General features: G+C 42.9%; 1 protein-coding gene across 1 annotated transcript; it reads left to right on the forward strand.

The window, feature by feature from the left end:
- Positions 1-261: 261 nt before the first annotated feature.
- On the forward strand, positions 262-11,035 carry LOC110505014 (cystine/glutamate transporter). The gene is made up of 12 exons (XM_021583946.2): positions 262-1,041; positions 1,665-1,791; positions 2,513-2,628; positions 2,845-2,970; positions 5,790-5,889; positions 6,058-6,102; positions 6,196-6,319; positions 6,981-7,084; positions 7,457-7,553; positions 7,804-7,953; positions 8,599-8,776; positions 9,760-11,035. Exons 1-12 carry the CDS (start codon positions 759-761, stop codon positions 9,813-9,815), a joined length of 1,506 nt encoding a protein of 501 aa, XP_021439621.2. The 5' UTR covers positions 262-758; the 3' UTR covers positions 9,816-11,035.
- Positions 11,036-22,213: the final 11,178 nt, after the last annotated feature.

Raw genomic sequence — 22,213 nt, forward strand, 5'->3', positions numbered from 1 at the left:
GTAGCTTGTGGCCAATGACAAGTCCAGACCGCAGGCGTTGACGATTACCGCGTGTCATGTGACGTGTGACATCAGAGCGCTTTGGCATCGATTGCATCAGTTCCACTAGTTTCTGGTCCCCCTTTTGTTTTGGGATAACTGTGTTGTGAACTCACAGGTGATTATTCAGATACGTCATTGTCATCCCGAGGTAGAGGGTGCCCAAAGCAGACACCAGCAAACACTACCAGACAACACTACCAGACTGCTTCTGCAGTGAGGCACAGTGACCAGCCATATAGTAAGAGGTTTGGGAGAGTAGGAACGCTGGAGAGAGATAGACAAAAGAGGGCGAGAGAGAAAAAAAGTGTTAGAGGCAGCAAGTGGGAGAGTAAAAGAGAGAGAGAGAGAGAGAGAGAGCGACTGAATGAGTGGGGCTTTATAGCGAGATTAGAGTGTGTGTGTGTCTGTGCGTGTGAGTGTGTCTGTGTGTCTAAGAGAGAGAGGGAGAGAGTGGGAGAGGCCATTCCCAAGAGGTTTGGTCTAATTCCCAGTGGTAGAAGTTCTTTGCACAGCAGGACCAGTAACAGACTGCTTTGCCTGAGTAACCTACTCGTCTGTATTCTCAACAGCAGGTCACTGCAGACGGACAGAAAAACCTTAAGGTTGTTTTGGGTCCCAAAGTGCCAGAAAGGTGAGGAGTGTGTGTGACACATTGTGTGTTAGAGAGAGTGTGTGTTTGTGCGTGTGTGTGTGTGTGTGAGAGAGAGAGTACAAGGATGACCAGGAGGTCAGTTAATGGTGAGGGGACTGGGGTGAACAACACCCCCCAAAATGGGGGACACCCAGGGGATACCCCTGCCCCAAAAGAGGAGCCTGATGCTCCCAACGGAAAGGTAGAGTTGAGGAAGAAAGTGACCCTGCTTCAGGGAATCTCCATCATCATCGGTACCATCATCGGAGCGGGAATCTTCATCTCGCCCAAGGGAATCCTGAAGAACTCTGGGAGTGTTGGAATGTCTCTGGTGGTGTGGATTGTCTGCGGAGTGCTGTCCCTGTTCGGTGAGTCACACATAGTTGTCGTCCAGAAGCGAGGAGACATACCTGAGTAAAGGTGTGCTGAGTGGTTTTATGATGCATGCAAACTGAAACTATGGAGTTTTGTGTTTTTATTGCTGTTCAGCCCATTGGGTTACAACTCCCCTGCTTCCCCTTCCCTGAAGACACTGGAGTTGATGCATCCCAAAACAAAGTGCTAAACTTGTAAAACAACTTTTTTTTTTTTTTGAGTGTGAATGAAAGCTTAGGGGGGTGGATAAACTTTGCTAACTGTCTGCTGCTATGGAAAAGCTTCCGCTTCTACTCTATGTATTATTTCATTATATTACTGTTATTACAGAAGCCTTACCGTAGCTACTGCCTTCTAACTAGCCATCTAACTGCTGAAACAGCAATTACCCTTTACGCTAACCCCTCTCTCTCTCTCTCTCTCTCTCTCTCTCTCTCTCTCTCTCTCTCTCTCTCTCTCTCTCTCTCTCTCTCGCCACACACACATGATTATGAATGAATACAATGAATCATATTTTCCTCTTATAGCCAGTATTCTGCTGTTGCTGATGCTGCCAATGTTTTATAGCTGGCTAGCCACTCCTGTGTCCTAAACCTTTCCCTTTTTCAATTCCCAGGGGCCCTGTCCTATGCAGAGCTGGGAACCAGTATCCAGAAGTCTGGGGGACATTATACCTATATCCTGGAGGCCTTTGGACCACAGATGGCCTTCATACGCCTCTGGGCTGACCTCATCGCCATCAGGTACTGGTCTGTGTATGTGAGACAGAGACAGCAGCAGGAAGGGGGGGTAGATACTTGCAACAAGGCGTGTGTATATCACTCTATACTGCCTGTGTGTGAGAGAGAGAAGGGGATGGGCCTAGTGTATATATCTCAGCATTGTAAAGATAGCAAAGCCTTTTGGATCCCATCCTGGTCCGTTGATACCCGTGGTAGCAGAGCAGTGTAAACAAACCTGCCCACAGACTGTGCAACAGTTATTCGATTATTGGCAATATACCAGGTTGGTGTTATATGGCCAATATACCACGGCTAAGGGTTGTATCAAGGCATTTCACGTTGAGTCGTGCCTAAGAACAGAGCTTAGCCGTGGTATATTGGCCATATACCACACCCCCTCGGGCCTTATTGCTTAAGTATCCCCTGGATATTTTACTGTAATTTCCTCAACTGAACCTAGCAGACATATTTGAGTCAGTAACCACTGAATATCAGTAACTATAGTTATTTGACTGTTATAGACTGTTAGTGTCAGGGGAAGCTAATAAACAGTTGTGAGGTTGGGTAAGACAGGTTCGTGTCAGTAGAAGGTCACATGCTCCCCAACACTCTGAACAGTGAATGATGCCCCAGATCGCACAGCTTTGTGGGTCAGCGTTTCCTGTCACTGTGTTTGTTTGGTAAACGTGTATGTTTGGTTCAGCGTTTTTGAGTCTGCGTGTGACAGTGTTGTCTGTTCTAGACCTGCAGGGTTGGCAGTGATATCCCTGGCCTTTGGACAATATATCCTGGAACCCATATTCATGCCATGTGGAGTGCCCGAGATTGCTATCAAACTGGCCACCTCTATAGGAATAAGTATGTCTGAGTAATAATGCTACAGCATTATTATATATATATATATTTTTTTTTACAGTATATTGAATTGAACAAACTTTGGACTATAGGATTTTTGTGCTTATCAGTGAGATGGTTCAAGTGACTGTAAGGTACCAGTCAGTCTCACAAAGTGTGTGTGTGTGTGTGTGTGTGTGTGTGTGTGTGTGTGTGTTCATGTGTATTCCTGCTCCACAGCATCAGTGATGTATCTCAACAGTATGAGTACGAGCTGGACAAACAGGATTCAGATATTCCTCACCTTTAGCAAGCTGCTGGCCATCGCCATCATCATCGTACCTGGCCTCTATATGCTCTTCAAAGGTAAGCCTTCGTTATCATCGTCATCATCATCACCATGATCATTACAATCAATCAACCAATGGTGTTTTTTTAAACATTTGATACGAGAAGAGACTCAGAGATTGAAAATGATATATCATACACTGCAGTTGAGGAACAATGTAATTTGGTTTTGAAAGTCAACTTGTAACCCCACTTTTGAGAAAATGGACCTTGACTGTTTTGGTACACCTACTGGAAAGCTCTTCTTTGTCTCCACACATTCAGCATCATTCACACCCTCTTAAGCCTTAGCCCCATCCATCACTTTAAAGATTCACATGTGATGCCATGTGCTAAACAGAGTGAGTAATTTCGTAAACAGATAAAGATTTCAAGACTAAAAGTGGTAAAAATAGTAGCCTACAATATGGAAAAACTCCAGGTAAAAATACACTTTATGTACTGTAGTCCTTGGCCTATATCTTAAACTGACTTTGGTGCAGGTCACATTACTGCCTCTGGTAAACACACACTATAGCAAGGATACAGAAGGTGTAAACGGTACATTGAAATTGTTACTTGAATAGTAGCAATATCAAAAACAGATACCAATATTTTATAATTATATACTTATTAAAACTATTGTCTAGACATGTACACATGTTCATGGAATACAGTAGATGGCCGTAATCACCCTGAGACACACCTGGCTAACTTGATGGGTCATGTAATCATTTAGCTAGCTAGCTAAACAATGAACCGGCATAATCCCAACCCATACTACTACCAATGCAAACATTGTCATTTTTACATTTGACATTTTGGCCATTTAGCAGATGCTCTTATCAAGAGCGACAGTTAATGCATTCATCTTAAAACCAGTTGAGTCTATTGGGGCGCTATTTCATTATTGGATAAAATAACGTGCCCGTTTTAAGCGCAATATTCTGTCACGAAAAGATGCTCGACTATGCATATAATTGACAGCTTTGGAAAGAAAACAGTCTGACGTTTCCAAAACTGCAAAGATATTATCTGTGAGTGCCACAGAACTCATGCTACAGGCGAAAACAAGATGAAACTTCAAACAGGAAATGAGCAGAATTTCTGAAGCTCTGTTTTCCATTGTCTCCTTATATGGCTGTGAATGCACCACGAACGAGCCTGCCCTTTCTGTCGTTTCTTCAAGATGTCTGCAACATTGTGACGTATTTGTAGGCATATCAATGGAAGATTGGCCTTAAGAGACTACATTTTCCAGGGGTCCGCCCGGTGTCCTTTGTCTAAATCTTCAGGTGCGGGCATTTTCTCCTGGGATTCAGGACAGAAAGCACACTTCCACGAACGATATATCATCGAAGAGATATGTAAAAAACACCTTGAGGATTGGTTCTAAACAATGTTTGCCATGTTTCAGTCGATATTATGGAGTTAATTTGGAAAAAAGTTTGGCGTTTTGATGACTGGATTTTTGTTTTTTTTTGGTAGCCAAACGTGACGCACCAAACGGAGCGATTTCTCCTAAACAAATAATCTTTCAGGAAAAACTAAACATTTGCTATCTAACAGAGTCTCCTCATTGAAAACATCTGAAGTTCTTCAAAGGTAAATGATTTTATTTGAATGCTTTTCTGGTTTTTGTGAAAATGTTGCCTGCTGAATGCTAACGCTAACGCTAACACTAAATGCTACGCTAGCTAGCTACTGTTACACAAATGATTGTTTTCCTATGGTTGAGAAGCATATTTTGAAAATCTGAGATGACAGTGTTGTTAACAAAAGACTAAGCTTGAGAGCTAGCATATTTATTTCATTTCATTTGCGATTTTCATGAATAGTTAACGTTGCATTATGGTAATGAGCTTGAGGCTGTATTCACGATCCCGGATCCGGGATGGCTAAGTGCTAGAGGTTAAGATAGCTAGGTGGGATAATCACATATCACAGGCATTTGACTCTGTTTTGTTTGTAGCTACACCTTGTTTGGACAGCGTTGTGTCAAGTCACTCCAGTTCACACTGATCGTGGTGTGTGGAGAAAATAGCCATTAACTTTTTTTCCAACTGATCTGTTGATAGTGCCTGCTAAATTCAGGGCATTAATGTTGTTGAAAAAAGTAGCAAAACATTTTTATGTATATCTTTAATAATGTCAAGATGGAAAGGACTATCAACAGGACTACCCAAGAGAGGTTAAAGCACATGAAAGTTCACATGTTCCAGAAGGCATTTCTGTCCCAATACACATTTTTCAATAAAAATACATATTTACTTTAAAATGCCTCTCCTGTGAAGTAGTGACGTGCGACATACGCCAAGTTTCCTGAAACGAGTCACATATGTTACACTGGATTAAAACCACAGAAATAACATGTTAAGGCTTACATCACATTGAATCCCACACTCTTTCATGACTCCTCAAAAACGTTGAAATCCCTGAAAGCCTGAAAATATTTGTGGTACATAGCGTTATGTTTGTTACTGGGACATTCCACAGATCACCCCCACTTGACCAAAATAGCTATACTTTAACATGCTTGGTGTTTATTGGCTACAGAGTAGCTGTACTATCAACATGACACATTACAAGCTTGGTACATAATAGCTACAAAATGTCTGTAGGCTTGGTGTTCTGCCATACCAATGTTCATTGAACATCAGTCTTAAGAGGGTTATTATCTGCCTCGTTGCAAGTGTGTTCCATTAAAGAGGAACACACTACATACAGTATGTGTGTATTGTACTGGAATGTTCTTACGGCTGCAACTACCGAGAAAGATGTGTATACCTTGTCAAACACTCAACAAGTTTTGATATTCTTTGGTGAACTTGTAATTCCTTCTTTGTGTTTATGTGCAGGGGAGACGAAGAACTTTGAGAATGCATTTGAGGTCAGTAATATCAAGCTCACAGGCCTACCTCTGGCCTTCTACTCTGGGATGTACGCCTATGCTGGGTGGTAGGTATGGACTTCTCCTAACGTAACTAGCTTTAATATCTAATTCTACCCTTTTCATGAAGCCAACTAGTGTAACGCATTATTACTTGCAGTGAGCATGTATGAGCTCTTGTAAGGTACAGTATTGCCAGGTAATATTGTTGTAAAGCTCCAACTTTCTGCCGGCAGGTTTTATCTGAACTTTGTAACTGAGGAAGTAGAGAATCCAGAAAAGTGAGTTCATCCTCCTCATTCCAAATCTTGTTCTCGTACAGTAGGTTTGCCTGATCGTAAGATTGTTGTTCTCAAATGTTTACGTATCCCCAGGACTGTCCCATTGGCCATCTGTATCTCCATGGCGATAGTCACTTTCTGCTACGTGTTGACTAACGTGGCATACTACACTGTGATGTCAGCAGAGGAGCTGTTGGCATCGCAAGCCGTCGCCGTGGTAAGGCATCCAACAAGCTCGCTGCCTATTGGCCGAATTGATCGACACTGATCCTACAACCACCCACAGCTATTGGCTGGCGTTAACATAAGAGTCCTATGTATTTCTGTGTGTGATGTATTGATACACTTGAGGCGCATTGACTGCAGTCACACACCTCGTTCATCAGCGCTTCATCAGGCCCTGATGGTGTCTGTGGTGTTGCTCTCCTGCACTCTAAACTGTAATTAGTAGACCTTCAAGCTCAACACCTCTGCTTCCCAGTATGGCCTTATGTGATTCCACACAGTTCAATGACAATTAAATCATCTAGCAGTCTTAATGACATAGTCATAGACAGAGACTGTATACTGATCTCGGACCTGTTTGGAGAAGGGGGAGGGTTATTCACTAAAAGGGCTCTGATCTGATCAGATCTTTCCAATGGTGTTAGTTTCCTTACGGTTTTACAGGTCTGTGATGTTGCTCTTAAGGAAAGTGTGAGAGCATTGGAGCTACGTGCATGTTCGTTAATTAGATAATAATTGAATTGAGGATATTTTTCTGCATCTCTTTGTCCTTGTTTGGTTCATACTCTCTCTCTCTCTCTCTCTCTCTCTCTCTCTCTCTCTCTCTCTCTCTCTCTCCCTCTCTCTCTCTCTGTCGTCTGTTTTTCCTGCAGACGTTTGCAGGGAAGATGATGGGGAACTTTTCGGTGGCGGTGCCGGTATTTGTAGCCTTGTCGTGCTTTGGTTCGATGAATGGCTGCTTGTTCGCTTTCTCAAGGTGGGCTGCGTCAACTCAGGTGTCACACCGCAGCCTTCGCTAGATTCTCCTGCCAAGGAGAATGAAAAATTGCCTTCCCTTCCCAACACAATGTTTGAGGACTGTGTGAGAGGAATCTAATCTTATCTTTTTTTTTCAACTGCCAAACCCTGTTAAGCAGAAGTTTAGATGTGTGGTATAGTGAAAACATAATAACTGACATTGCATTTCTATGTGAAGGTCAGCTATGACTGTCAGTAGTTGACTTTCATGTGTAGTTTTCAGATATTGAATTTTGTCAGACACCGCTTACAAAGACGATGATGAAGTGTTGTTGTTGAAGGTATTTCTCATTTCATCCTGAAGATTGTGTGATTGTGTTGGTCATTCTAGAATGTTCTACGTGGCATCACGCGAGGGCCATCTCCCTGAGGTTCTGTCCATGATCCACGTCCGCAGACACACTCCTTTGGCAGCCGTCCTCGTTCTGGTCAGATAAATGTTTTTTTTTTTTTTTCATACACACATATCGCTCTTTACTGCCTTTACCTGCTCTACAGGGTCCACAATTAAAACGTTGCATTCCTGTGTTTATGTTTGAACTGTCACCATGCTTTGTGGGTACATGTCAGCATCTCTGCCACTTCCTCATTGGATCCGTTTGTTTGTTTGTTTCTCTCTCTGTGTGTGTGTGTGATTGTGTGTCGGAGTGTCCATTCTTTCTCTGTGTGTGTTTACAGTACCCTATGACGGTGTTCCAGCTGTTTGTGGGAGACATCTACAGTCTATTGAACTTCATGAGCTTCCTTCGCTGGCTCTTCATTGGCGTGGCTGTGCTGGGCCTCATCTACATGAGATACACACGCCCTGACATGCCACGCCCTTTCAAGGTCAGGCCAACACACGTGAATCATCAACCATCAAATCATCAAATGTATCTATAAAGCCCTTTTCAGCAATTGTCACAAAGTGCTTATGCGCGCACACACACACACACACACACACACACACACACACACACACACACACACACAGTCGCAGATGCATGTCGACATAAACACATCGAAGGGCGATTAGGACATCGCTCCTTCTGTGCCACTGCATGTGGCCGATATGCAAGCATCTTGCGCACATTTTTAATTTAATGTAATTTATATAACCTTTAATTAACCAGGTAGGCTAGTTGAGAACAATATATCCATTTACAACTGCGACCTGGCCGAGATAGAGTAAAGCAGTGCGACACAAACAACACAGAGTAACACATGGGATAAACAAACATACAGTCAATAACACGATAGAAAAGTCTATATACAGTGTGTGTGAATGTAGTAAGATTAGGGAGGTAGGTCAATAAATAGGCCAATACTGGCGAAATAATTACAATTTAGCAAATAAACACTGGAGTGGTAGAAGTGCAGACAATCACATGGACAGAGTATGAGTCTGTCTAATGGCTGTCTTACTCAAAACAACTACTGAACACTTTACTGTTTCCATCCTTGACTCTGCACTTCTTTGTCTTGTCTCTCCAGGTTCCTCTTTTCATTCCAGCCATTTTCTCATTCACCTGTTTCTTCATGGTATTCCTCTCTCTCTACTCCGACCCCGTCAACACAGGGATAGGATTCGCCATCTCCCTGACAGGAATCCCAGCCTACTATATTTTCATTGTGTTTGACCGAAGACCCAAGTGGCTACAGGATGGTTTAGGTAACACGCTACCTTCACTTAGAAGGCATTTAAAGGCATTTACTAGACATCACTGTGAAAATCATACATACTCCTGGCATATGGACAGCATTGATTAATCTTTATAAAGCAATTGTTCAACTCAAGGGATTAATCGGAGGGGCAGTGAGCCATTGAACTATCCACGCATAGTTTACCACATGTAATCAATTTCCAATCAATTTTCAGCATGGCATCCTATCAAAATTGCAGCATGAATCCCAACAATGTGTCTATGTTGACACTTTGGAAATAACATTGTCCTAACGCTGCATAATTATTGGGACAGTGAAGCGTTTGTTTTTGAAATCAAAAGGTAACAATGAAGTTAAAGTTCAGACTGTCAGCTGTAATTCGAAGGTATTTTCATCCATATCGGGGAACTGTTTAGAAAGTACATAGTCTCCCATTTCAGAGGAGCAAAAGTAAACGGGACAGATTCACTTGATATTTGTGCATCTATAACTTTCTCACTCATAATTATTCACGATTCATTCAGGATTATTACGTGATCATGGTAACATCCACATTCACGGAGAAGTGTTTCGAAACGTATTCTACTAATATTTACAAACAAACAGCAAATGCAATCAAGACGTTTGTAGAGTCACACGCTTGATGTAGTCATTGTGTGCGATGAATATCGGACCAAATATTACGTTCGACTACTTTAATACACATATAAGAGAATTTGTCCCAATACTGTTGCTCCCCGAAAATGAGGGGTGGATCATTTACAAAACGTGCTTTACTTTCTAAATGGTTCACTCGATGTGGATGAAAAAAACTTCAAATTAAAGCTGACAGTCTGCCCTTTATCCTCGTAGTCACTGTTTGATTTCAAATCCAACGTTTTGAAGTATAGAGCTAAAAGAAGAAACCATGCTTCACTGTCCCAATAACTATGGAGGGTACTGTAAAATGGTATCATAAGAGTTTTTCTATGTGTTTTATTCTGTCTCCAGATTCCTTCAACAGATCTGTTCAGATCATCCTGGAGGTGATCCCAGCGGAACACTGACACTCCTTCACACCATATCCCCACACCGATGGCCTCTATTGCACCGTTTCATAGAATAAATTATCATGACTCCCCCATCCTGCTGTCCTTATCTAGGCAGGCTTAGCCCTGCTCTGCTCTCACATTTCACATTACCAATTCAAACCGCCTGAATACTCGCTCCTCTCTCCTCACTCAAGCATTTGAAATGGAATGGCCAGGCAGGCAGGGAGGTGAGGCTGTGGCTGTGTGTGTGTGTCTCCCTGTGTGAGATTTGCAGGTAATCCATCTCTGTAACCCCTACACTCTGGCTCCAGTCTGCAGTGGGAGCCCAGCCTCTTAGAAATGCAACAGCTTTTATTGTTGATGAGATGCGGCAGAGCCAGGGAATCCCTGTAAGCTTGGAGTATAACTATCTTTGGCAGCAATCACAGCTAGCTTTAGTCATCGTTACAGATAGCATTAGCCACAATCACAGCTAGCGTTAGCCACAGTCGCAGCCAGCGTTAGCCACAATCACAGCTAGCGTTAGCCACAATCACAGCTAGCTTTAGTCATCGTTACAGATAGCATTAGCCACAATCACAGCTAGCGTTAGCCACAGTTGCAGCTAATGTTAGCCACAATCACAGCTAGCGTTAGCCACAGTCGCAGCTAGCGTTAGCCACCGTCACAGCTAGATTTAGCCACAATCACAGCTAGATTTAGCCACAATCACAGCTAGCATTAGTCATTTTTAAAGCTAGCATTAGCCAAAATCCCAGCTAGCATTAGGTCAAAGTCTTTGCTTGCCTTAACCATTGTCACCTCTAGCAATTAGCATTAGCCATAGTCACTGACTGCTACACCTAAGACAACACTGGATACTCAGTTTTCTCCAGATCATTCAGGATCAGACTATACGACACACATAAATTAAGCCTAAGGCTCCCTATAGTTATTTCTATATTTTAGGAAATGAAGACAGATCAGTGAGTGTTAATTGATGTGTTGTATAGTCTGAGTAAGACAAGCACTCCCCTTGCACTATCAGAACAGTAAACTCATACTCAATCTACAGATTCCTGTGAAACATGATGTCCTTAAACAGATGACAAGTAACATTAATGTGATGTTTTATATTTTTTATTTTTTTTAAAACATGTATGTTCAGGACAAGTGAATGTTTTGAAATTATGCCCTGGAGAACCTGATGTCCGATTTAATAGAACAATAAAAATAGATTTTTTTCAATCAGAGATCCTACTTTTGTATCATGTATACCACTATTTGTACAATACAAGGGATACAGGATCTTATTTTCACTTGGTGAAGGCATTGGTTGTTTCTAAAATGGTTTCCTCCCCATGTGCAGAGTCTCTCTGTCTCTGTCTCCCTCTCTCTCTCTCTCTCTCTCTGTGTCTCTCTCTCTCTCTCTCTGTGTGTGTCTCTCTCTCTCTGTGTCTCTCTCTCTCTCTCTCTGTCTGTGTGTGTGTCTCTCTCTCTCTTACTCTCTCTCTTTGTGTGTGTGTGTGTGTGTGTGTGTGTGTGTGTGTGTGTGTGTGTGTGTGTGTGTGTGTGTGTGTGTGTGTGTGTTTGTTTGCATGTTCACTGGCATAATTTAAGCCTCAAATACGCTGGGCAGAATAGCTCTATTACTACAGATGATTCACACTAGGGTTACTCAAGCTGTGAAGACAACAGATACCCTTTCCATTGAGACAAACACACACACACTGTTGCCAGGATATTGGCTGTGTACCAGAGGCTAATGTTCTCACACATACATGTGAGTGAGCACTGCCAGAGTCCTGGCTAGCAGCCTAGAGTGTAGACAGGAAGAGAGCATCCCAACGCTACTGCACACGACCAGGAACACTGCCCAACAGAGAGAGAGAGGGAAAGAGAGAGGGAGAGAGAAGGAGGGGGAGAGGAATTAGGCCATTACCCGCTAATTATCAAAATCCAAATTCTATAACCACTTAAAAGGAAACAAAGCCATCACCTACATAGAGATTAACCCGGAGAAGAGTCTCCTAAGCAAGTTGGTCCTGGGGCTCTGTTCACAGACACAAACAGGCCCCACAGAGCCCTAGTACAGCAACACAATTACACCCAACTAAATCATGAGAAAACAAAAAGATAATTACTTGACACATTGGAAAGAATTAACAAAAAACAGAGCAAACTAGAATGCCATTTGGCCCTAAACAGAGAGTACACAGTGGCAGAATACCTGACCACTGTGACTGACCCAAACTCTGACTATGTACAGACTCAGTGAGCATAGCCTTGCTGTTGAGAAAGGCCACTGTAGGCAGACCTGGCTCTCAAGAGAAGACAGGCTATCTGCTCACTGCCCACAAAATGAGGTGGAAACTGAGCTCCACTTACTTCCTAACCTCCTGCCAAATGCATGACCATATTAGAGACACAGACCCACAAAGAATTTCAAAACAAACCCAATTTTGATATACTCTCATATCTATTGGGTGAAATACCACAGTGTGCCATCACAGCAGCAATATTTGTGACATGTTACCGCAAGAAAAGGGCAACCAGTGAAGGACAAACACTATTGTAAATACAACCCATATTTATGTTTATTTATTTTGCCTTTGGTTGTATCATTATTTGCACATCCTTACAACACTGTATATAGACATAATGACATTTGAAATGTCTTTATTCTACTGGAACTTCTGTGAGTGTAATGTTTACTGTTCATTTTTATTGTATATTGTTTAGAACTTTTCTTTATTATCTACTTCACTTGCTTTGGCAATGTTAACATATGTTTCCCATGCCAATAAAGCCCTTGAATTGAATTGAAAGAGAGAGAGAGCGAGAGAGAGAGAGAGACAGAGCGAGAGAGAGATACAGAGACAGACAGAGAGAAACAGAGAGAGAGAGAGAGAGAGACAGAGAGACAGAGAGATAGAAACAGAGTCAGACAGAAATAGAGACAGGGAGAGACAGAGAGATAGTGTGTTAATTCCCATCTCGCTAAGCACTTACTTGCATATTGTGCATTACATTGAGTTGCACCAGCCTAGAAACATATGGCTAGATCATGTTGACACATGAACTGATTTAATTCACTTCAAATCTCCCTCCCGTTGGCTAGCCTGTATCTCCTATTCTCTCCCCTCCCCCCCCCCCCCCCCCCATGTTCTACTTTAGGATTCTTGGCTGAGTTTCCAGCTGTATGGTTCTTCTTCCTCCTTCTCATCTTCCTCTTCCTCTCTTCTGTATGCTGCTCAGCACGGTCTCTGAGTCTGTCTGACCTTTCCTTCAGCTGAGCAACACACACACGCATATACACACACACACGCATACACACACGCACACGTAAACACACACACACATACACACGTAAACACACACACACACACACACACACACACACACACACACTCTCTCTCTCTTTCTTTTTCATTGTCTACTGACTGCATCGCACCGCTTCCTCTGCATTTTACTAAAATGGCACAAGGGGGCGATATAGTTCAATGTAACAGTCTTGTCCTCAGACTGAGCGGGAGTTAGTAATATGAGGGACTAAACCTTCAAATCTGAGTCACTCTATCAACACAGCCGATCTCCACCTCTCTCTGTTGCAGGGAGGAATAAGGAATGTAAACATTGTTCCTACTGGTTGAATCCAAGACCCTGTCCTGTTGGATTACCAACTTCTTTGGAATGTTGATGTTACTATGCAAGAACTACAATTGTAGGTTTTTCTATGCAAACAAAATGGATTCCTCTCTCCTTTTTCATTAAAGGGCTAGTTCGCCCAAATTACAAAATAACATTTTGGTTTCCTTACCCTGTAAGCAATCTATGGACTCCTGAAGTATCTTTAAAAAAAAGATTGTGTAACTCAATTAAGTTACTTATAGAGGATTTGGACATAAAGTGAACCAACTGAACCATTGACTTGCATTGGATTGTGCCCATAATGCCAAAAAGTTTGTATTTGAAACAGTAAATCAGGTAAACAAAACAAAAGCATGGATTGCTGTCATAACTTGTCCATAGTAGACTGCTAACAGGACACCAATATGTAATTTTGAAATTTGGCCAAACTATCCCTTTAAGTGGATGATATAAACTGATATGTATGAAACAAACCATAGTGTGGACAACAGACCACACATACTGTAGGAACCACTGAGACCACAGTGAAACCCAAAGCGTTAAAGAGATGCTTTGTAGTGGGCAGGCAGATTCCTTCCGGTCACTGTCCTAACAGACAGAGAGAAATGGGGCAGTAGGCTGCTGACAGGATATGGAAAGAGAGAGCGAGAGAAAGAACTAGAGAGAAAGAGAGAGAGAGAGAGAAAAATAATAATATACAGTACAGCAGGTGATCTCTAACAGGAAGTGACGTGTTTACTGTGGGGTCAAAGGTTAGAATGTGTGGGGGGGTTAGAATATGGGGTTATAGGTTTTTTAGAAGCTCTACCGGAGGGAGGGAGTGTGACTCAGCCCCCTTACACAGAGAGTGAGGGGGTCTACTGGCCAAGTATGACTAATCGTGCTAACCGAATGTGGGGAATGAAAGGGGTGTGTGTGGGAAGGGGTTGGAGAAAGCAGTCCTGAAGGCTTGTGGGTCACTTTCATTAAAAGAGCATGATGCCTTCAGGTGGTAGGGTTCCACCTACTCTCTAGATTTTGTGTGCAGGATTCCTCTCTCTGTGTGAGGGGAGGTTGAAATTAGAGACATGTACTTGCGTGTGTCGTGATGGACGGTTACAGTTGTTTTTGCAGTAATGCTGTTAATATAACGTTCTGTGCATGCTTGCATGAGTGTGTGTGTGTGTGTATGTGTGTGTGTGTGTGTGTGTGTGTGTGTGTGTGTGTGTGTGTATGTATGTGTGTGTGTGTGTGTGTGTGTGTGTGTGTGTGTGTGTGTGTGTGTGTGTGTGTGTGTGTGTGTGTGTGTGTGTGTGTGTGTGTGTGTGTGTGTGTGCGTGTGTGTGTGAGCAGGGGTGGGGGTTAAAGGAAAAGGCCTGTGGTGTTTTACTGTCACTGTGGCAGAGTGACAGTCGTTGTGACTCACCTGACTAGTAGTGAACTCACAGTGTACAAGGAGAGAACCGCCCACGTCCACTCTGACAGATCCTCTAATTATAACAGAGGACTGCGCAGCTGGCCTCAGGTCCCTTTATGGGTTAATCATTGATGTATGAAGACACACCGACACTAACACTCCCACACACACGTACTACCAGGCACTATAAACTAAATGCATTGTCATAAGGCTTTAATCAGAACACCGTGACTTTAGTTCATGTTCTGATATAACGCCAATTCACTTTCACTTTCAGAGTACAATCAAATAACTTAATTTTCTACAGCTTACTGTACGTCTGCTCTAGTGTACGGAACTAAAGGAATCATTATGTTGCGTGCATTGTGCCAGTCAGACAGCCTGCTGTTAAAAGGTCTGTGGAGTGCCTTAAAGGGCATTGGCAGCAACAACACACACACATTATCATCTCAAATGCCCTTGTTCTGTGGCATTACCATGTGGCTACCCTGACATGGCATTAACATGTGGCTACCCTGTCATGGCATTACCATAAGGCTACCCTGTCATGGCAGTACCATGTAGCTACCCTGTCATGGCAGTACCATGTGGCTACCCTGTCATGATATTACCATAAGGCTACCCTGTCATGGCATTACTATGTGGCTACCCTGTCATAGCATTACCATAAGGCTACCCTGTCATGGGATTACCATGTGGCTACCCTGTCATGGCATTACCATAAGGCTACCCTGTCATGGCATTACCATGTGGCTACCCTGTCATGGCATTACCATAAGGCTACCCTGTCATGGCATTACCATAAGGCTACCCTGTCATGGCAGTACCATGTGGCTACCCTGTCATGGCAGTACCATAAGGCTACCCTGTCATGGCAGTACCATGTGGCTACCCTGTCATAGCATTACCATAAGTCTACCCTGTCATGGCATTACCATAAGGCTACCCTGTCATGGCATTACCATAAGGCTACCCTGTCATGGCAGTACCATGTAGCTACCCTGTCATGGCAGTACCATGTGGCTACCCTGTCATGATATTACCATAAAGCTACCCTGTCATGGCATTACTATGTGGCTACCCTGTCATAGCATTACCATAAGGCTACCCTGTCATGGCATTACCATGTGGCTACCCTGTCATGGCATTACCATAAGGCTACCCTGTCATGGCATTACCATGTGGCTACCCTGTCATGGCATTACCATAAGGCTACCCTGTCATGGCATTACCATAAGGCTACCCTGTCATGGCAGTACCATGTGGCTACCCTGTCATGGCAGTACCATAAGGCTACCCTGTCATGGCAGTACCATGTGGCTACCCTGTCATGGCAGTACCATAAGGCTACCCTGTCATGGCAGTACCATGTGGCTACCCTGTCATGATATTACCATAAGGCTACCCTGTCATGGCATTACCATAAGGCTACCCTGTCATGGCATTACCATGTGGCTACCCTGTCATGGCATTACCATAAGGCTACACTGTCATGGCATTACCATAAGGCTACCCTGTCATGGCAGTACCATGTGGCTACCCTGTCATGGCAGTACCATAAGGCTACCCTGTCATGGCAGTACCATGTGGCTACCCTGTCATGGCATTACCATAAGGCTACCCTGTCATGGCATTACCATGTGGCTACCCTGTCATGGCATTACCATAAGGCTACACTGTCATGGCATTACCATAAGGCTACCCTGTCATGGCAGTACCATGTGGCTACCCTGTCATGGCAGTACCATAAGGCTACCCTGTCATGGCAGTACCATGTGGCTACCCTGTCATGATATTACCATAAGGCTACCCTGTCATGGCATTACAATGTGGCTACCCTGTCATAGCATTACCATAAGTCTACCCTGTCATGGCATTACCATAAGGCTGCCCTGTCATGGCAGTACCATGTGGCTACCCTGTCATGGCAGTACCATGTGGCTACCCTGTCATGGCAGTACCATGTGGCTACCCTTTCATAGCAATACCTTGCAGCTACCCTGTGTGGAGCGACAGTGTAACATTTTTCTTCCGCTGAAGGAGAGGAGGACCAAAATGCAACGTGTTTAGTGTTCAATATCTTTAATATATACGAAAAAACGAGAACACTACAAAATACAAAACAACAAAAGTGAAAACCGAAACAGTCCTAACTGAGAACCAATCTAGGCAACCATAGACATACAAACTACCTAGAAAGGATACAGCCCCATAAACATAAAAAACCCCTAGACCAGACAAACACAAATCCCCCATGTCACACCCTGACCGAACCAAAATAATAAAGAAAACAAAGATAAATAAGGCCAGGGCGTGACAGACAGGTACTTCCTGATGTGAATTAAGTTTTGGAACACCACTGGTTGTTGCCTTGCAAAAGAGGTGATTCATTTTTTTATTAGACTCAAACTCTGTGTTTCATTGGCTGGCTGTTCTAGAGGATGATTCACTGTTGCCATAGTGTCACTCCTTTGACGGGAGAAGAGGAGCGGACAAGAGAGAAGAGAGAAGAGAGGAGAGGGGAGAAGGGGACAGGAGAGAGAGGAAAGGAGATGAAGAGAGGAGAGAATGTTATAATTAGAGGATCTGTCAAGCATGGTGGATATGGGCTGTTCTGTCCTTGTACACTGTGTCATCGACAGGGCTCACATTGACGGGCTGTAGTGGAGTGGGCCGAGAGCTTCAAGTTCCTAGGTGTCCACATCACTAAGGAGCTATAACACACCAACACAGTCATGAAATGGGCACGACAACGCCTCTTCCCCCTCAGGAGGCTGAAAAGATGTGGCATGGGTCCTCAGATCCTCTAAGTTCTACAGAGCATCTTGACTGGCTGCATCACCACTTGGTATGGCAACTGCTTGGCATCCGACCGCAAGGCGCTACAGAGGGAGGTGCGTACAGCCTAGCTCCCTGCCATTCAGGACCTCTATACCAGGCGGTGCCAGAGGAAGGCCCTAAAAATGGTCAAAGACTCCAGCCACCCTAGTCACAGCAGCTACCGCACAGCAAGTCTGGAACCAACAGGAACCTGAACAGTTTCTACCCCAAGCCGTAAGACTGCTAAATAGTTAGTTAATTAGTTAACCAAATAGCTACCCGGAATATCTGCATTAACCCTTTTTGCACAATGTTTTTTGACTCATCACATACGGTGCTGTTGCTGTTTATTATCTATCACTATATTCCTAGTTATATGTACATATATACCTCAATTACCTAGTACCCCTGCACATCGACTCGGTACGGGTACCCTGTGTATATAGCCAAGTTATTATCGTTACTCATTGTGTATTTATTATTACTTGTATTATTACGTGTTTAACTATTCTATTATTTCTCTATTTTCTTTCACTCTACATTGTTGGGAAGGACCTGTGAGTAAACATTTCACTATTAGTGTACACCTGTTGTTTACGAAGCATGTGACAAATACAATTTGATTTGATTTGAGAGAGGAGATAGGAAAAGAGGAGAGGACAAGAGAGAAGAAGAGAGAAGAGAGAAGAGAAGGGGAGAGGAGAAGAGAGTGGAGAAGAGGACATGAGAGGAGAGAAGAGTGGAGTAGAGGAAAAGAGAGGAGAGAAGAAGAGAGAGGAGAAGAGAGTGAGGAGAGGAGAGGAGAGGAGAGGAGAGGAGAGGAGAGGAGAGGAGAGGAGAGGAGAGGAGAGGAGAGGAGAGGAGACGATGCACGACACACAAGACTGTTCCACAGTCCAGCTCATCTGGCAAAATCATTCTTTTTTTTTTACTTCTTCAGGCTAGGGTCTATTTTTCTCCACTTCCTGTCTGACTGATGTGCCCAAAGTACATCCTGCCTGTTACTCAGGCCCAGAAGCCAGGATATGCATATAATTGGTACCATTGAAGTTTGTAGAAATTTTAAGATAATGTATGAGACTATAACACAATTGATATGGTAGGAGAAAATCCAAAGAAAAACCAACTGAAGTTTTATTTTTGAGAGAGCCCATGCTCTTGCAATGGAAAGCATAGGTGCATATGCAATTCCAGCTCCCAGATTGCAATTCCTATGGCTTCCACTAGATGTCAACAGTCGTTGCTCAAGGTTTCAGGCTTGTTTCTTCCCAAACGAGAAAGAATTTTGAGTTTTAGTACCGGGAGTCAGAGTTGCAAATCTGTCTGTGGGTACGTGACCTGCTAATTTTGCTTTCCTATTAAACATACTTTTTTCTGTATGAAATATTATAGTTTATTTACATTTTAGGGTACCTGAGAGTAAATAGAAACAGTTTAGCGGTAGCTTTTTGAATTCCTTTCTAAGCATGTTGAACGAGTGGATTAGTCAATCGATGGCGCCAACTAAACAGACTTTTTGGGATATAGAGAAGGATTTTATCTAACAAAACGACCATACATGTTGTAGCTGGGACCCTTTGGATTGCAAATCAGAGGAAGATTTTCAAAAAGTAAGTGAATATTTAATCACTATTTGTGATTTTATGAAGCCTGTGCCGGTGGAAAAATATGTTGATGTGGGGCGCCATCCTCAAACAATCGCATGGCATGCTTTCGCTGTAAAGCCTATTGTAAATCGGACAATGCAGTCAGATGAACAAGAATGTAAGCTTTTAACCAATATAAGACACTTGCATGTACCTAAATGTTTAATATCCATAATTGTTATGATTATTAATTTGAATTGCACGCCCTCCAATTTCACCGGATGTTGTCGACAGGTGTCCCGCTGGCGCCTAGCCCTTAATGACTAAACACTGAAAGGAAAAAAAAGGCACATGCTATTACTTAATTAGGACCTGAAACACCTCCAAGAAAACAATACAAAACATACACACATGAACACAAGCAGGAACACACACACACACACACACACACACACACACACACACACACACACACACACACACACACACACACACACACACACACACACACACACACACACACACACACACTGACCTACAGACTTGGCCTGTTTTGACATGTCAGTGTGGTTTAGGCTCAGGCTACCTGTTATTACAGGCCAGAGTGTGTTCCCCATTGTGTGTGTGTGTGCGAGTGTGTGCTTGAATGTGAGTGTGCTTGAATGTGTGCGTATATGTGTTTGTGCCCCTGTTCGCTTCCAGGCTTCCTACTCTATTTAAAGGGTGCTTGCTTTTTTTATGAAGGTCATTTTAACCAGCCATAGAACACTGTGCACTTCTGTACGCTGTTCCAATAAGATCATCTAGGATCGGGATCATTCAGAATTACAGTTTGTCTTCATTGTGTCCCACCATGACATCACAAACTGCAACTGTTGCCATAGAACCCGTCAAGTCCTTGCAACCATCAAGGCAACTTGATGAAAGCATGAGCCAATAATAAGTGGGAGTTTTAAACATGAAAGTCAATACAATCCCAGTGGATAATGTACGCATTAGCAGTGAATGTCTGAATTAAAAACTGCTGTATGAGAAATTGTGCTAAAAGTATATTTTCTGCAAGACGATCTGCACGCATGCACGCACATCGAAACCCACTCAGAGTTTTTCTGAAGACAAAAACAGAGACAATGCATGGGGAAATTGATCTGGTGGGTGAATGTATTTCAAGTTCTTAGAGGACTCCCTGCCTTGCTATATAGAAAGTTGCTTCTCACCATTGATTTGTGACGCCAGCATGTGTCCTGTTTAACACAATAATAATGGGAAAAAGCTGCTATGACACCTGGGAACGAGAATAGCCTCCAAATGATGAGGTGTGGAATGTGGTGGATATTCACTCTGCTGCTATTGGTGACCCGTTTCAGGAAACTAGGCGTATGTTGCAAGTCACGACTTCACAGGAGAGCCTTTTGAATTTTTTATTATTTTTTTAATCAAAATGTGTTTTTTTTTGGCAGAAATGCCTTCTGGAACATGTCAACTTTCATGTGCCTTAATACAAAACTTGTATACCATCTGTAAATACGAATACAATTGTTAAATTACAGGCCTTGTTGGTTAAGCCACAGAAAAAGGAGGAAAACTTCCCACTAGCCATGAATGGATGAGATAATGAGTGGGCTGGACATGCCAAGAGAGGAGTTCGGATTGATCTGCCATATAGAAGGCTTCTATTTGAGCTGGTCAGTCTGTGTTGGTAATTCTGTCGAACACAGCTTTTTTAAATGTATCTTGTAGTGGAGCTGCATAAGTGTTGCTCTCCACTTTCTGGAGGATCGAGTTTTGAAATCAGTGGAATTAGTGTATGATAACTAAAGAGATGGAAAAAAACACCTGTCTCCAGATTACATCTTCAATCTAAGGGAAACCGTGGCATGGCATCTGTGACAGGGAGATGTGTCCATCATGCATGATGATGATAGCTAATGGTAAGATAGCTAACGCTAGACTATTACACATTTCTAATTTTGACAGAAAGGGATTTCATTTCAAGCTAAAGTGTACTGTTAGCTAGCTAGCTAGCTAGCTAGTGTTAGCTGGCTGGCTCCCTAGCTAACGTTACGTGTATGACGTTATTATTCGTATCCCAGAGCCATTTGCTTTGCTAGTTAAAGCCTAATGTTAGCTAGCTAACATTGAACCTGGTTGGTTAGCTCCCAGCAGATTCATGCAGGGTAGTAACGGTATGATTTGGCACTTCATTGTTGTTTAGGTTGCTAATGTTAGCTGGCTGGGTCGTTAGCTAACGTTACATGACTTTTGTGATCTTACACGTTGTTCACCTCACCTTAACGTTAGCAGGCTGGCTCCTTAGCTGACGTTACTATTCGTATCCCAGAGCCGTTTGATTTGCTAATTAGAGCCTAATGTTAGTTAGCTAACGTTTGATCTCATTGGTTAGCTGCCAGCAGATTCAAGCACAGTAGTAATGATGATGATTTGTCACTATGTTCATTGTTGTTTAACTAACTAACGTTAGCTGGCTGGCTTGTTAGCTAACGTGGCCCAACGTGTGTGATCTTACACGTTGTGTACCTAGTTAGGTTTATTGTTTAGCTCGCTATCTAGATGTCTTAAGCTAAAGTATACAACACCCGTTGAATATGGCCTGTGTCAGTAAACGTCGGCAAAATAGCACAATGAAATTGTTGCCAACAGATCTGGTTAGGTTATTTTCATGTTATCCAGAGGTAAGCAAATCATTGGTCAGAGCACCAAGTGTGCGCTCTGAACACTCCGAGAGCAAAACAAGATGGGGGGTGTTAAAGCTTAAGAGGGTGAGAACGATGCTGAGTACACAAAGAAGAGCTCTTCACTAGATACCAAAACATTCAAAGGCCATTTTCTCAAAAGTGAGTTTACAAGTTGATCAACTTTCAAAGCAGAATTACAGTCCCATTGTTCCTCAAATGCAGTGTATGATATATCATTTTCTAGGTCTGAGTCTCTACATTTATCCAATGTAAAAAAAAAATTGC

The sequence above is a fragment of the Oncorhynchus mykiss genome, chromosome 31 (genome assembly GCF_013265735.2).
Source record: "Oncorhynchus mykiss isolate Arlee chromosome 31, USDA_OmykA_1.1, whole genome shotgun sequence".
Classification (NCBI taxonomy): Eukaryota; Metazoa; Chordata; class Actinopteri; order Salmoniformes; family Salmonidae; genus Oncorhynchus; species Oncorhynchus mykiss.